Source organism: Hirundo rustica, chromosome 15, assembly GCF_015227805.2.
Source record: "Hirundo rustica isolate bHirRus1 chromosome 15, bHirRus1.pri.v3, whole genome shotgun sequence".
NCBI classification, from domain to species: Eukaryota; Metazoa; Chordata; class Aves; order Passeriformes; family Hirundinidae; genus Hirundo; species Hirundo rustica.
Genome location: NC_053464.1, coordinates 7,434,833 through 7,450,738, shown reverse-complemented (window position 1 = coordinate 7,450,738; position 15,906 = coordinate 7,434,833). Strand labels below are relative to the sequence as shown.

The window sequence follows — 15,906 nt, the reverse complement described above, 5'->3', positions numbered from 1 at the left end:
TAGAAAACTTTGGGTTTTGTAGACTAAGTATGTGAATTACATATATGAGTTTTGGTTTAATTTATAGCTGTTACTAATCATTCCACTTATTAAACACCACATTTCATAATTCACTTAATAAATGAAACTATGGGGAATCAGAAAAGGCACCTTTCTCTGTTCAGAACCATGAAATTAAAAAAAAAAATAACCTTGCAAATGAAGACTGATCTACAGGTTTTAAGGGAGGAGCTTGTTCAGTTTGTTTGTTTTTTTTTAATCAGACCATTGTAACACTGAAGTGGTGTCACGTTCCAGTTCTATTAAAAGGAGGAAACAATTTGCATACAGCTCCTAAAAACTGCAGATAGTAAGGAGAAATCACATCGCAGACCTTCAAGTTTAGTGTTCTTCTGAATTTGTTAAAAGAGCATTTGGAAAACATTTAAAAATGAGAATATGCATAGAAAATGTTACCCCAGTAATATTACAAGAAAACACTGAAAGACATTTCAAGAGTTCACAAGGAAGTGCAGCCACAGAATTCTTAGTAAATATTTTCCTTAATTCCATCTCCAGTATTCAATGAGGTGTGGCATAGAACAACTGTGCATTGAAATTTTAAGACCTACCAGTATTTGCCAATGGTGGCATCAAACTCTTGGTGTTAGTTCAAAAGCAGAAGAACTCATGTAGAATTTCTCCACACAATTTTATCATTAGCATAATTTTAGGTATCACTAGAAATACAAATATTTTTCCAGGTATTGTTAAAGTTTTATAAAGCTTTGGAGTACTTGCTAATCAACAGGATTTCTTTTGGTCATTTTCCCTCCCTCAAATGCTTTGGCATTAGGAAAATGATTTCCAACCTCACTGGACTAAAAACGCCTCTTCCAAGAGTCATCATATTACATCGTTTGTAACTACAAAGAATGTACTTGTATGCCAGCATCACTGGTCTACTTAGAAACTCTCAGATTCCAGGTTATCTCAAAACAACAATGCAACTTTACAAGAGACACTGTAAATTGTGTATTTACACTATAAACAACTTCTACTACATTTGCAGCTTTGCATCAACAGTTTAATATAGACATTTTAAAAGCACCCTTACAAACAAAAATATTGCACTGGCATTATAAAAATTCACAGTAAGTTTAACTTCCAGACCTTGGTAAAAAACAGTGCAAGAGCTTTTCATTGTGCAAGAGCTTTTTATCCAAACCTTCCAGGTTATTAAAAATAATAACAATTAAAACAAAACAAACCCAACTATATGACAAGCTGCAGTGTTTTTTCGGTGAAACAGGTTCAATTCTTTTTTAGTTCTCACTTCTTAAAGAGATTTTGTGGGATCTTTTTTCACCATTTCAAAGCATATCCAGTCCAACACTGAAATAGGTACGTTTGGCAGAGATATGGCTCCACTTGTCCGTTTTATGGAGAGTCCACAATGCTTGGAGAAATTATTCCATAATGAGAGAATCCTATTGTTTTGAGTAGGGAATCTCTTTCCATCTTTCCATAATTTGCAGCATTTCCCCCACTTTTTGGGGCAGTAACGTCAATAGTCGTGTCTTCAACAGATTCTGAAGATAACACAGGAAGAAAAGGTTACTCCAAAATAGGCTTAGAACAAATGGCCATATAACTCTAAACTGTTACTTAAGGTCAATCTTAAAAGCACTTTTCCTCACGTTTAACAGCCAGTTGGGACCCAAAGGAAAGATCCATCAAGTCACCAGCCCATCCCCAATAGTGGCCAAGTGTGATGTCTCAATAAAGGCATAAGAATATGGCACACAAGTAATATCTCCTCAGGATATCATCTCAACACCAACTGACTGCCCCAGGTCTTCCTGAGCCAAACATATTATCTTTACATCTCTTCTGCTTTGTCCTTTGGATTTTTGAATCAGTAAATTTTTATCTGTCCCATGCCAAGTAATCCCACACCTCAATTACATAGCACGTGACAGTTTGTTTGTTCCTGCTTTGCCTTGGGAGGCATGCACTCCATACCTTTCCCATAGTGACTGTATAGACTTCTAGAGCACTTTGTACTCTGCATCTCCTTTCAGGCCTGAGGATCCTAATCTACTCGCTATTCTTTTAACAGAAGCATTCCATTTCACGAGAATTCTCACCTTTCTCTACTACATAATTCTTAAGACGGGAAATCTGAACAACATGTAGTGTTCCTTTCATAGCCTGAGAAAAGTTAATGCTCAAGGTTTCCAAATGACCAGTAAAGTGAGGGCGTTTGGGGTTTTGTTTATTTTTTGGTGGTTTGTTTTTTGGTTGTTTTTGTTTGGTGGGTTGGATTTTTTGTTTGTTGAGGGAGAGAGATTTTTGTGCGTGGTGTTTTTTGGTTCTTTGTTTCTGAATATGTATGTGTGTGGTGGTGGTTTTTTTTCCTCCTCATCCAGACAATATCTGCCCAAACACGTTTAACCCGTTTGGTTAAGTTCATAAATATCTCCTGATGGGGAGAGCATTTGGTCTATCAGCAAGGAATGATCTGATTCAGACAGTTGTTTACGAGAGGTTCTGAGGTACTTTAGATGAACTTACTTCAAAACGGAATTCTAAATTATCTTGGAAGGTGAAACCATTTGTTATCCTTTGTTTCACCTTGCAACGAAAATCACAGAATTTATGTTCCAATATGTAACATAACTGCTGTACACCCCCTCTGTTTTGGTTCCTTCTGAATTACCATTGCTGAAGTGTGATTACTGTAGCAACAGAAGCTGCCATTTACTTGGGATATCTTGTACTAAATCACTATATATATATTTATATCCCTATAGGACATAAGAATCCAATTACAATCAGGACTAAGACTTGAAATATTTCAAAATAATGGATAACTTTTACTACTAGGAGTTCATTACAACAGAATAGATATCCATGTACACATATTGCATCTACAGAGAAAGCAGATTATCTACTGATCTCAATACCTGCAGTTGCCATCATCTTTGCCATGATGGAACTGTTCTGCATAGTCATTTATAATGTAAATCTTTCCCTGCAAATATGGACCTGACAATTCTAGAGCCAATTCAGGGTAGGGGAAAAAAAAGAAAAAGAAAAAGAAAAGAAAAGAAAAAAAAAAAAAATAAAAAAAAAAAAAAAAAAAAAAAAAAAAAAAAAAAAAAAAAAAAACAAGAGGTCTGGAAATAGAATGACTCATTTTCAACAGCCTGTTTTCTAATTGCAGGTGTAGTTAATAATAAACTAAAGAGCAGTAACAATCTTTGAAAGTTGTATTGCTGCTGTTCTTTCCTGCCTCCTACAAGTTTTCTATTAAGCAATAATTACCTATACTCAATTTTCCTACTATTAAAACTTCCTCTCAAGAAAAAATTCATGGCTTTCATGAAATCAGATGACTTCCACGTGAACTTTTCTGTAAATCAACTGTGCTTTCAGAATTTAGTTTCAAGGAGAAGCAGGAAAAGCTGATCTTGTACATAACGAATCAGAGCAGTGAGATGTTTAGAATCCTTGAACAGTTCAAACAATGCAAAACTGTGTTTACAGTTCCTTCAATAGAGGATTTTATATAGTGAAGTGAAGGCTTGACTTTTCCCCACACACATTTTCAAGGCATTAAGCATACTTTTCTCCCTAAATGAACCTGCCATATAAATGAACACACTAGGGGTATTTTGAAAAGCTTCATGTTCTTCAACCACGCTTTGAAATTGGACCTAGACACTTCCTTTACACGTCGGATATTATCACATCTTTTCTAGATGACTGAGGTTCAAGACAAGCAGCTTAACTGATGATTGCATTTATGAGTTTCAACCTCTTACCTACAGCGCTGCCCCCAAGTTAAATTCAAGTCAGCGTTTCACCTTTCTTGTTCTTCAGTGAAGCAACATTTCACGGTGCTAACGAGGGGGCTTCCCCTGCCAAGAGCTCGTGCGGGGCGGTGGTCAATGGCCATTTCTGGCAGCGTTTGGCTGCTGTCAGGACCAGCTCAGAACGCCACGGCTCCTGCGCTGCTCTCTGGCAGCAGCTCTCTGCATGCCAGCTCCACCACACTCCCCGGGCTTCACTCCTGCTCGCCTTTTCCGTTCTTAGACGGCTACAGGAAGTGTCCTCCTAGCCTAATCCCATTTGTGCAATCTTTCCCGTCGGTTTTTTCTACCGTCTGAGCTGACAAAGATTCCCCACTACTTTTATTTTAAGAAGCGTCAGCTGCGAGCAGGTACGCAGCAAGCGTTAAACCGAATCTCGGGCAGGAGAGCTCTCCCAAGCTCCAGCCAAAGTCAGAGCTCACAGCCGGCCTCCCCTGGCTGTCCCGCCCCGGGGTGCGGTGGCGGCTCTCACCTGTCGGGGTCGGCGTGGCGGCCGCGGCGATCCCCGGCGCACTGCAGCTCCAGCTCGGCGGGGCGGGCGGGGGCGAGCGCGGCCGTGAGGCGGAGGCTGAGGCCGTGCACCAGCCGTCGCAGCAGCGTGTCCCCGCGGCCCTTGGGCGCCGACAGCCCCACGTCGTCCCGCAGCTCCTCGAGCGGCACCTCCAGGTTGCCCGCGTACCAGAACACCCACCAGACGAGGCTGAGGAAGATGCCGATGCCGCCCGCGTAGATGAGCAGGTCGGAGAAGAACACGTCGGCGAACACGCCGGCCAGCAGCACCGCCAGCCCCAGCGCGTCGAAGGCCAGCGCCAGCCAGAAGGCGGCCACGCAGCGGCCCAGGCCGCCCGGGGCCGCCATCGGGAGCGGCGCCACCGCCGCCTCGGGCCGCGCGCACCTGAGGGGAGGCGGAGCCCGCCTGAGGGCAGGGCCCGGCCGCGCCCTCCACCCGCGGGCAGGTGCCGGACACGCCCCCGCACATGAGGGGACGCCCAGGCCCGCCCCACACACACCTGAGGGCACGGCCGGGCCGCGCCTTTGACCCCGCAGCTGCGCGCACGGAAGGCGGGCGCACGCCGCCCTCACCGGCCCCGCCGAGCCCCCAGACCGCCGCGGTGGGGCTCGACGGCTGATCTGTAGCGACCGATGGCATTTGGGAGATTTGGGAGCTGAGGCCTCTCCGGGAGGAGCGCTCGCTACCGTTCCCGTGCGCAGGGAAGCCGGACGCGGCTGGGCCCGCGCAGCTGCTCCAGCCGAGGCAGTGCCACCTCAGGCACCCCAGAAGGAAGGCACTTGAGAAAGGCGGTCCCCAGATAAGCACCCACTTCGTTCGTCTCCGCACTTGCAAGGAGAGGCAAGCTGGTCGCAGACAGCAGAGGTTTGCAAGACAGTTACAATGTGCATCTGCAAATGCACATAGTCTTTTAACTCTGCTCGAGGAGGCTTAAAAAGAGCAGGTGGAATATAAGTTCATGTTGACAAACAGGAAACATGTTGTCAACGCAGGATGTAAAATTCGGTAAGTAAAACAGTTATGTAAAAGGCAAGACACATATTTCAGTTCACCCTTGTGTTAGTTAATGACCTGAGACATATCTTTTTACACTCCCATGTTCTGAAGCACAAGAACTGTACTTAGATGTAGGATCTCCTGGGCCTGCTCTCACAAGGGCCTTATATCTAACAAACTTATTTAATGATGGGTAAGCCACTGTTCCAGTAACTAGAAATATCAAGCCAACAGGCCTAATAGCATAGGCACCTTCCACATTTTAGTGGAAATAGTGTGCAAAGAATGATGCTGCTGAGGAAGACTCCTCCTCCAGTGACAGTGAGTGCTACTGGTTTACTGGGATTACAGACTCAATTCCTATCATAGCTTTTGGTTCACAAAATAGTTGAAAAGTTACAAAAAAGTCAGGGTTGCAAAAGATCAAAAAAAGTTGACATCACAGATCAAGCAGAATATTTTCATATTCATTAGTGTTTACCACATTTTATTTAGTACCCACTTTCTTTCTAGGTAGCCAGTATCTTGATATGAGGATGCCCTAAAAAGGAGATGTGGGAGGGTTTTTGGAATGACAAATGAGGCTGGTTACTTCATCTTGTCTCTTTTCACCTTTTTCCTATTTGGAGTTTTTACTGCTAGGACTTTTCAACACACATCTGCCTCACAGTCTCACTCTGCAAAGGACAGACAAGTGATCATACAGAGAACAACTGGGCAGTTCTGTAAAATTTCAAATATACCACCCTTCAATCCTAAAGAATGTATTTTTCATGCCTTAATAGGGCAAGTTCACTTGGCTGGCACAACTGGAATTCACACAGCCTTTGGCTTTTTTGAGACGGAAGAATAACAGTTCAGTGACCATTACGCAGAAATACTCCAAACCTGTTCTGGTAGCAGAAAGAGCCCAAAACTGAAGGTAAGATTTTGAATGATGTAAAATATATATGGTTAAAGCAAAATTGTCTTGTGTCTTTTTAAAATCACAAATACCCTAGGTAAAAACAGCTAAAAATTACAACATGGGCTTGGGATCAGGCTGCTAACTTAAATATCAACCTGTCTTTATTATATTGAACAATTTTTAAAAAATCTGTAGCAGTTTTTTCACCTTTAAAAGCACATGTAGGTTGCTGCTCTTGGCACACATGCTTCTTGCTTCAGAAAGACAGCATTTATTAAAATATTTCTCAGCTTTTTTCCCTGGGATAGACCTCTCTCTGCTCTTTGGCACTTGAAAAATTTGAGTGTTTTTGGTTTGGGCCAGGAAAAAATAAAAGGTGATATGGTCATTAAGACAGTGAATTTATTTGTACCAGATTGTAAATTAGAAGGAAACCAATGAATCATTACAGATCTTGGTGAAAAAAAGCTCTTGGGATCAGATTTCCTAAGAAGGTATTTTACTTCATCAATAAATGTTTACTGAAAATACACCACGGGATGATGATACACAGTGTGTTACAAGACACGGTTCATGCTGACTGCGGCACGCGCACCTTTTTGGGTGCCTGCTTCGGTGGTTTTGAAGCCTTCCTGGCTGACTGTATTGACTTGCCAGCTTTCGGTGCTGCAAAAGACTTTGCTTCAGGTTTTTTTGGAGTCTTTTTCGTGTCTTTTTCTTTTATTCCTTCCTTTGGCTTGTTGACCTGCTTGGCTTTTTTCTCTTTTGTACACTCCTCTGTAACCTCAGGTTTTGATTTTGGGGTATCCACCGCTAGAGATGGTTTCTTTCTCTTTCTTAAGGGTGTTTTGGTTTTCTTGCCCGCATTGTCACCTTTTTCTGGACTTGGTCCCATTTTCTGTATTTAACACAAACAAAAAAAATTACCATTCCACGCAAGGACCATATTCCCTGCTTTTCAGGAAGAAGGACCAGTGGAAATCATTACAAATGACAAACACTTACAATTGATCTGAGCCTTAGTCTACTTTAAGTGTGCTAACACATACTGTTCCCTAAGCAGCAATGAACAATTTAAATAGGTCATAATCTTTAGTTTTGACTGAAATGCAAGTTTCTCAATATTATTCAACAATTACCTTCAGGTCAGCTGAGCTCGTTGTTTCTATAGGCACCAGTTGGGGAATTTCTTCATCATCACAATCACCTGGTTCTTGGGCTATTTCTACTTTTTCTTTTATCACAGGCTCCTGGGTACCAGCAGCAGCTTTACTTTTTGTTGTCACAGTGACTTGACTTGACTTCAGTTTTTTAGCTGTCTTCTTCACTTTCTTCAGTTTTGCCTTCTAGAATTAATCAGAAGTGTATCTCAGACAGATTCCCATACTATTTCTAAATGTATAATAATTGTTTTAATGTGGTTAAAAATTAGATGGTGTAGCAACGTTAAAGACTTATTCAATAGACCTGGACTAGTCAACCTTAAGTAAAATATGAAAAAATTAATTACATACAGAAGTTTATTAAAAATAGCTCACAACTGTAGTAATGTCAACACTACTAAGTTGAATATTCATGGTCCAAATTAATTTCAGATAAATGAATATAAGCAGAACTTAGTACAAAGGAATAGTCAATTATTGTTTTTTTAAAAAGTATGACCTCCCCCTATATACACAAATATATGAGCTTGAGAATTATTCAGATGCCACTGATTAACCAATACAGAATAGATGCATAATCTGAATCCACATATATGAAATTAGTGTATTTTCAGAAGGCAAATACGGATAAACAATTCAAGCAAAGCTCTAAGAATAAATCTCAGGTCCCCTGAGTTTAGGTCTAGAAACACTTTATTTATTTCCAGTTTTCTTTAAAACCTGTAATGGAATTTCCATAATTTCATTATTATTACTGAGTATTTGAAGCACTGAGGCAGCGGTGTCTGACCAGTTTTAGCAATAAAAGCCTAGGATCAGTTGCTAATGCATTTAAACCCAACATGACAACGCATAGAAGGAAGACAAAGAACTAGAACTAAATTTAATTACCCATTTAATTTATGCAAAGTTTGAAGAAATTTTGGTTACCTTTACTTCATTTTTCTTGAGAGCTGGCTGTTTGTCAAGCTCATCCAGGTTGGAAAGATTTGCAGTAAATATTGGAAGTGCAACAGATTTAAGTGTTTTGAGGTGAAGAATTTTCACATTTTTCCATTTCTGCAGAAACAAAACCAGTATATGATGTAAAAATAAGGCTGAATTGTGAACCTATTTGTCTGTAATGCAGTCAATCAGCAGTACCTTTGGTAACTTGTTACCAATCACTTTTGCTGCTGCAATGATATTCTCAAGTATCTCATCCACTTTCATCCCGGTGTGACCTACGCGTGTTGTACTGAAAGAAGAACCAAGTAATAATTATATATGGGCAAAAAAACTTATTTCAAGTTACCTGTTTTGTCCAGGCATATCCAGAAATGCAAAAAGCCCACTTATCTGCAATTATCATAAAGGAGGGATGGCTATTGCAGAAATCTTTGGTGATAACAGTTAGAAGGGATTCACCTGTATTCATCTTTCCATATTTGGATATGCAACTTCTGCCTCACATTACAAAGCATTATTACCAATTCAAATCCTTTCCGATATACAAGACAGGAAAAAAAATTATTAGAATATTTTGGAAATAGAAAAGTATTATTAAATTAGATTAAAACTAAGATTGTACATGCTCTTTGACAGTGATAGGTGCCTAGAAATTCCTTAGGTGAAAGGAAAAAGAGACAAAATCCCTTAACTTCATAGTAAAACTGAAGTAGACCTACTATTTAAACCATACAGTAAAGGTTGCAAACACCCCCCATTTGAAATGGTGACCCTTAACATCTTTTATTCACGTATTAAAGGGATAAAAATAACTCACTTAAAATTCCCACAGTTCAGGTAGAACCATCCTTCAAGTAATGTATTAATCTATTTGTACTTACTAACAGCACCCTTTGTTGTTAACTGGGAGTATAGTCCCTTGGATATGTTTTTCTAGTTCCTTGGCAAGATCTCTGGCTTTCAGGTTTACAGATAAAGGTGCCCTGAAACAGAAATTGAGAGGGATTAAAAAAAAGAATTAATTAGAAAACCCAAAAGAAAACCAATTCTTCCATTACTAAGAAGACTCTGATCCTAAAAATGATAACACAAGAATGGATTTCTGCAGTTTAAAGACCTACTTTTTCTTTTCATAGAAGTGTTTTCCCAGATGTGAGGGCAAAAGCCTTCTAATTCGGTCATCAGACAGAAAGAGATCAAAACTGTTCAGGAGGCGCCGCTTCGCTTCAAACATTTTATACTCCTTTTTGAGGGTTTTGTAAGAGATGATCTGCAACACAAGCACCAGTTTAGTCCCCGCTGCTGAAAATGCAACTTGAAATGCTTCTCAGAACTGCACGGACTAAAGCTGCCTAACTGACAGTCCCTCACAGTGCATTCTTTTAGAACGTTGAAGACAATCAAAAAGAATCAATTTCCTACTGTTTTAAGAAATCAAACAATATGGATCTCTTACACAGTAATTGCACATCACCAAACAGAACTTGAGTACAGGAATGACATCTAAATCAAGGTTAAATATAACAAGTTGTTTTATAGTTTTATTGCTGATGGCATAAACAATCCAATCCAGCTGCAAAGGGCTCAAGTATTCAAACATTATGAGTTCTCCCAGTTGGTTACTCAAAGTAGGTATTGAACATTTATGTAGAAATTACATCTGATTATTAAAAATCCTGTTTCAAACTGAAGAAATTATTCTAAGTAAACTTTGCATTTTAGAACCACAGTTCGAGTAGTCAGAAAAATCTTACTAGAGAATGTGAATGAGAATTAGAATACAAAACAGCAAAAAAGAAAAACTACTTGTATTCTTTTTGGTGGTATAAAAGGAAAGAAATTACAATACTGTATTATACCATCAAGGACCTCCCTTACCCGGCTAATACTTCTGATCCCATTCCGGAGTAAAAGTTTCTTGTACAGATTTTCAGTCTGTTCTGCTGACAAATTTGGTTCATCCTTTGTGAACAGGCAAACCTCAGCTGTTTCTGGTCGAATGCCATGGGGCAGTGGTCTACAACAAGAACACGAGATGTATAAAGAACATCTAATAAGAGAAAGAGATTTAAGAACTTTTCCCCAGAACTAGGACTATACTGAGAGATCAGTACCTTTTAACAACACAGAGAAGTGCCTGCATTTAGACTGTTAACTACTAAATATTCTCAGTGGAACCTACACTTGATAAGCATACAGAACTGTAGAAGTGAAATCATGGAGCACCACGGCTCCAGTTAGATACAAGGTGGAATCCTCTATCCTGCCAGCAGCAGCAGCCCCTACCGAATGGGTCCCAGGAGGAGGATCCTCCATGCTCCTCCCTTCCTGCCATGGCTGCATCCAGGCATTAGACAAAACTTTGTAACACCACGGCCCCGATACATGGATGTAAACTTTCTCAATATAGTGCAGCTACAGTACAAAAGGAGAGTTCTAATTCATATTCAGGTTTGGTTATCAAAAAAAAGAAGTCTTACTAATGATTTGGTAGTGGTGGATCTAGACAAAGAAAGTGATCTATTTTCTCAGGCTTAAGGACTGAAAGGCACATATCCTGTAACTGGTAACCAACAAAATCAGTATTCTCCCTGCAAAAGGCTGGCACAGACCAGCTTCGAATTATACCAAAAGTGGGGGTAAAGCAGCGTTCTGGCCCGGCAGTTCTTAGTCACGGCAGGGAAGCTCCCAGTACAAGGCCGTGGCAGTCAAACCCCTTAAGCCCAGAATCTGCGAAGTGCTCTATTCCAAGCCAGAGAACACGAGCAACCCCCCTAACCAGGCGGCCGAATATCAATATCTTACATTCTGATGACTTTTGTCACCTGCGGGACCTTCCACACCGTCACCAGGAGATGGACGCTCTCGCAATCGTTGAGGAGCAGCGCGTCTCCCTTGGCCTTGCTTTTGGCGAAAGCCAAGAGAGCCTCCACCGCCTTCTTCACCTGTAATGGCACCACAGCGGCAGAGCCGCAGGTCAAGCCCGGCCTGGCCGCGCTCCGGGAGTTCCCGGCCGGCTCCCCGCAGCCCCCGGAACGCTGCGGGAGTTCCCGGCCGGCTCCCCGCAGTACCTGGGCACGATCCAGGCGCTCCTTCCCGCTCGCCATGGTACCACCGGTGCCACGTGCGCCCGCCGCGCCTGCGTGAGCGCCGCTTTCCGGGGCACGGCGGGGCCCGTCCGGGGCGGGGCAGGCCCGGGGGCGGGGCGAGCGCGGAGGGGCGGGGCCGGGGACCGCGGTGCTCCTGCGCTCGGCTGCGGTTGCGAGCCCGGCGCGGGTGCTCTGCGTGTGCGGGAGGGGACAGGAAGGGGCTCGTCCTGTGCTTGCCGGCGGCTTTGCCCCAGCAGGGCTTGGAGCAGAGTGCCGGAGGCCGTCAGTCCATCCCGCTTCGGCACCAGGGCCAGCCGGAGCTCAGGCCGGATTTCTCAGGATTGTAGTCACCGTGTCTTCACGGTGAAAAATGATTTGAAAAACTCGCCTATTGATGGTACTCTCCTGGTCCAACCCCGGATGCTGCTGGCCCCCTATGCTTTCAGGGATAGCTTGTGTTTAGCGTTCTGCGCCCCTGGCGCTTTCCAGCAAAGCTGTTCCCCAGCCAGTCATTCCCCAACCTGTGTTGCCGCAAGGGGCTGCTCCTTCGCAAATGCAGGTTTGCATTTGAGTTTTTTTGAGTATTGATGGGTTTGTGTTGCCGAATCTTTCCAGCCTATCCAGGTCCCTCTGTTCATGAGAGTAATGACTGATCCCAAGTTTGATGCCCCCTGCAAACTTGATGTAACCATACTTCAGGTCACTGTTAGAGATACTAAATAGAACATGTCCCGGGATAAATCCCAGCAGTACTTCATTTGTTACTGACCTTCACGTGGAGAACAAGCCATTATCTCTGCCCTCCAAGCCCTGTTATCTGAACAGTGGTTATCCATCTCGTGGGCCACCCAGCACACCATCATGTTTAGGAAGAATTGAACGTGTTCTTCAGATTCCTTCTTTGAAGATTATCCCTGATTTTACTTCCTGTATTTTTGTCCTTTTCCACTGGAGTGCTGTCATTAGTTCCCTGTTTAGCCAGGCCAGTCTCCTGATAGATCTACTTGTTTTGCTGAGTATCAGGAGAAACTGTTTGGAGGAGATTGTCCTTGAAGACCTGCTGCCAGATTTCCTGAGCTTCTTTGCCTTTTAGAGCTGCCTCCCATGGCATCCTGCTCACTGGTTCTCTGAATAAACCAGTCTGTCTCACAGAGTCAAGGGATGGGATTCTGCTGCTCATTTTCCTCATACACTCTGTCTTGAACACGGCTGTTTCCAGGTCACTACCACTGGGGCAGTCAATGATTATCACATGTCAAACCATTTCTTCCTCATGTGTTACTAATAAAGGCAGAACTGCTGCATCTCCTGTTCAGTTTAGAAATGCATTGACTGACTACATGGAAATAGCTTAACTGTGGAATGCTTATTCCATTGAGTTCCATGCTGGATAAATACATTGTTCTGAGATAAAATCTAGCCTGGAATTATTTTGGCCTCATTCTCACAGTGCTGTGTGTGCCCTGGCAGCTTTGCGTTGTCTGCATCCATCACACATGTAAGCTGCTCTCTGGATAATGCAGCTATGCATAACCAGGGCTTAAATATGCATGAAATTAGGAGTCTTAGTCATTCACTCTTCTCTAGTTCTCTAGATTTTTTCCCCCCTGCTCTTTGCCTTTCTATGTATGGTTTTATTCCTTCTCTTCAGATGTCTTCCAACAAGATTTGTTGCTCCATCAGTCTGGCCAGTGCAAAGAGAAACTAAAATACCCTAGTTTCTTGGCAAGCTGCTTTGTGTAGTGGTTTATATTTTCTTTCTGCTGATAGTGTTCTTGGAGCAATAGTAGAATAGTTGATGGCATCAAGACTTATCCCGACTTAGGAAAGAACATACACTGATTTTAGGAGGGAAAAAGAAAATTCTGGAAAATGAAAATTTTCCTTTCCTATTGTGCTATTTGAACAAAACCAAAACCAAACCAAATCAAAACAAAACAAAAGAAACTGGCTAAGAAAAAGAAAAGCTGACCTTTGTTGCCATGTTGTATGAAGTACTGGTTAGAGAAATTACTGGGGGTGAGGAACATGCAGGGTAGCCAAGGAGGGCAAACTCATTAAAACTTTTTCAGTACTGCTGGAATGTCTGTATGTGATACTAGCTGTGGTGCTGTATATTCTGATAATTGTATTAGCCTTCCTTCTATCTTTGCACCTTTTAGGGCAGCCTTATTTTAATAAAACATGAACATATTAATATGACATATTAAAACAAAATAGAAAAAGTCAGATGACTGGAACATCTCTCTGAAAATGAGCCATGTCTTGTAACATATGATTGAACAGCATGTTTGAAGACTGACTTTACTGGGTCAGTATAGAATTAATAGGATAAAACTGAGGGGACTATTATTAGTGACTCAAATTTGAAATTTTCACAAATCAGTCTCATCCAAGTACATTCTTCTGAACAATTTTTGGTCTTACATGACTAAATTTTACAGATGTGGTTTAACTGACTTAGCTTAATCACTTTCTCTTGAAAGGTACTTGGCATAGCTAACAGAGCTGTCATGGAAAAATTAAGTTAATCTGTGAATAAGAAATATTTCAGCTTAATACAGAATGCAATTAATATAAACTATAAAAGAGTGTACTTTTAATTTAGCAATGTCATACATTTACAGTTACTCCTAACAGGAAATCAGATTTGTTACTTTTATCAGTTTTATTGCTGTACACTGTCCTGCTGTAGCTCTCAATTTAACTTTTTTGGGTCATGAAAGTGCGTATTCTTCTTTAAGTCATTTGTGTCGCTTCTTTAAATTCTAAGAAAATAATTGTGAGACATCCTACCTCATTACTTATTTAAGATGTTTCTTTATATGCCTAATTTTATACTTTCACACAGCAGAAGGGTTGTACAAGATGCAATTGTTTCTGCTGTGAAGAGATCTTTGGAGTTTAAGGTTATTCAGGTTTCAGTTCCTGGTTTGTGTTCCTCCAGACTATTTGATGGCAATGCCAAAATCCCAGATCTCTGTGTAGTGTAGTTCTTGCCACAAAACCAGCACAAAGAATATGCAGACTAAGAAGTGCCTTACAAGAAAGCTCAGAAGAGAATCTCCCCGCTAAACCAGAGTTCAAGCACTGTTTTCCTGTGACTGTGTTCCTTTGCAAACCTGACTCAGACACGAGGCTTTGGTGCAAGACATTCACAGCCCCCACCAAGAGGGCTGCCCCAAAGGACAGAGCCCCTGGCTCTGGACAAAGCTGCAAAGCTTTCCTCTTATAATGCTTTGCCTCACGTCCCTTCTAGGGACTTAACAGATGACAGGAACACTGCCACAAGTACCTTTTTGTCACCCAACAGTTAATCTGTCATGTCTCCTATTACTCTTATTGAGAAGTAGGTGGACATTTTAGGGTGTATGGAGCTGACAGGAGATGTACAAAAATTTACATTGGAAGGAAAGCCAATGAAAGGATATGGATTATCAAAAGTTATATATACACAGACAACAGATTTTGGGTTTGTTAGCATAAATTTCTATTTTATATTAAGACTAGAATCCTTTCTAGTATTTCTTCAGAGGAAAAGTAGTATCTTGTCAGGTTTATAGTGCGATAAAATAAACACAAGGAAAGAAACAGGTTCACAATATAAAGTATTCAGTAGTAACTCCAGTTTTGTTGGTATATTTTTCTGAACCAAATCCTCTATAGGGTATACAAAAACAGCAGAATAAGTAAGAGCCTTTAAGTACCAGTTCAGGAAGAAAACAGTCTTGTCTGGAGTACACATCATCTGCTTTAACAGCACCATTTCAACAGTCTGCGGTATGAACTGAAAAGCCAGAGTGATACAGATCAAATACCTGGGACATTGAAACAATCTTTTCTTCTTAGGTAATATTCAGCAATAAACACTTATAAAAACACATTTCTTATCATTAACATAATTTTTAATATATAGACTGGTGCCGTAAGTAGTCTAAAATAGAGGTTCTTCATTGAGCAATTTTCACTGGGCTTTTTATGCCACTGAAAAAAATCTGTAGAGGGGCATAAAAAAATGCAACCAGCAAAGGTCCTTGTGGATAAACCTCCTTAAAACAGCTGTTTTTCTTACAACACTATTACACCATCATCAATAGCTTGCTCAGGAATACAGTTGCTCAGGAATAGAGTTTAATACCAGCGTAAGTGTTTCAGGAACGGGTGTCATGTTTGTGGATCAGTTCCTGATTGTCTGCTAAGAGACCAAGGTAGCTGGAATGGTTTCATGCAGAGAGTTGATGGCAATGTTACTCAACTGATCACTGCACCCATTCCTCCAGCTACTGTGCTTTACTTCTTGGAGCTTGCAGAAAGAAGGGATTATTTTCCTCCTGCCAAATAATTAGTACTGCTGCACATTCAGATTATTTTTTTTCCACTTAGCATTTTTTAAATATACCAAAGTTTTCAGTTCAAGGAGATACAAGGTCTTAAT

General features: G+C 41.4%; 2 protein-coding genes across 2 annotated transcripts; both read right to left on the bottom strand.

The window, feature by feature from the left end:
- Positions 1 to 439: 439 nt before the first annotated feature.
- On the bottom strand, positions 440 to 4,715 carry LOC120759725 (transmembrane protein 238-like). Its single transcript, XM_040079298.1, has 2 exons — positions 4,330 to 4,715; positions 440 to 1,571 (listed from the first exon to the last, which is right to left on the bottom strand). The coding sequence occupies exons 1-2, from the start codon at positions 4,713 to 4,715 to the stop codon at positions 1,562 to 1,564; spliced, it is 396 nt and encodes a 131-aa protein (XP_039935232.1). The 3' UTR covers positions 440 to 1,561.
- A 1,105-nt stretch (positions 4,716 to 5,820) lies between these two features.
- Positions 5,821 to 11,545, bottom strand: RSL1D1 (ribosomal L1 domain containing 1). The gene is made up of 9 exons (XM_040079046.2): positions 11,454 to 11,545; positions 11,188 to 11,327; positions 10,261 to 10,399; positions 9,504 to 9,652; positions 9,264 to 9,365; positions 8,578 to 8,671; positions 8,365 to 8,493; positions 7,411 to 7,617; positions 5,821 to 7,169 (listed from the first exon to the last, which is right to left on the bottom strand). The coding sequence occupies exons 1-9, from the start codon at positions 11,487 to 11,489 to the stop codon at positions 6,843 to 6,845; spliced, it is 1,323 nt and encodes a 440-aa protein (XP_039934980.1). The 5' UTR covers positions 11,490 to 11,545; the 3' UTR covers positions 5,821 to 6,842.
- Positions 11,546 to 15,906: the final 4,361 nt, after the last annotated feature.

What these genes read in the sequence shown, in the direction of transcription:
- RSL1D1 (XM_040079046.2), bottom strand. Translation starts at nt 11,489, where the DNA reads ATGGCGAGCGGGAAGGAGCGCCTGGATCGTGCCCAG. An exon ending in AGCGCCTGGATCGTGCCCAG is followed by an intron (nt 11,328 to 11,453) that starts GTACTGCGGGGA and finishes GTGCCATTACAG; the next exon opens with GTGAAGAAGGCGGTGGAGGC. An exon ending in AACAACAAAGGGTGCTGTTA is followed by an intron (nt 8,672 to 9,263) that starts GTAAGTACAAAT and finishes TTCTTCTTTCAG; the next exon opens with TACAACACGCGTAGGTCACA.
- LOC120759725 (XM_040079298.1), bottom strand. Translation starts at nt 4,715, where the DNA reads ATGGCGGCCCCGGGCGGCCTGGGCCGCTGCGTGGCCGCCTTCTGGCTG.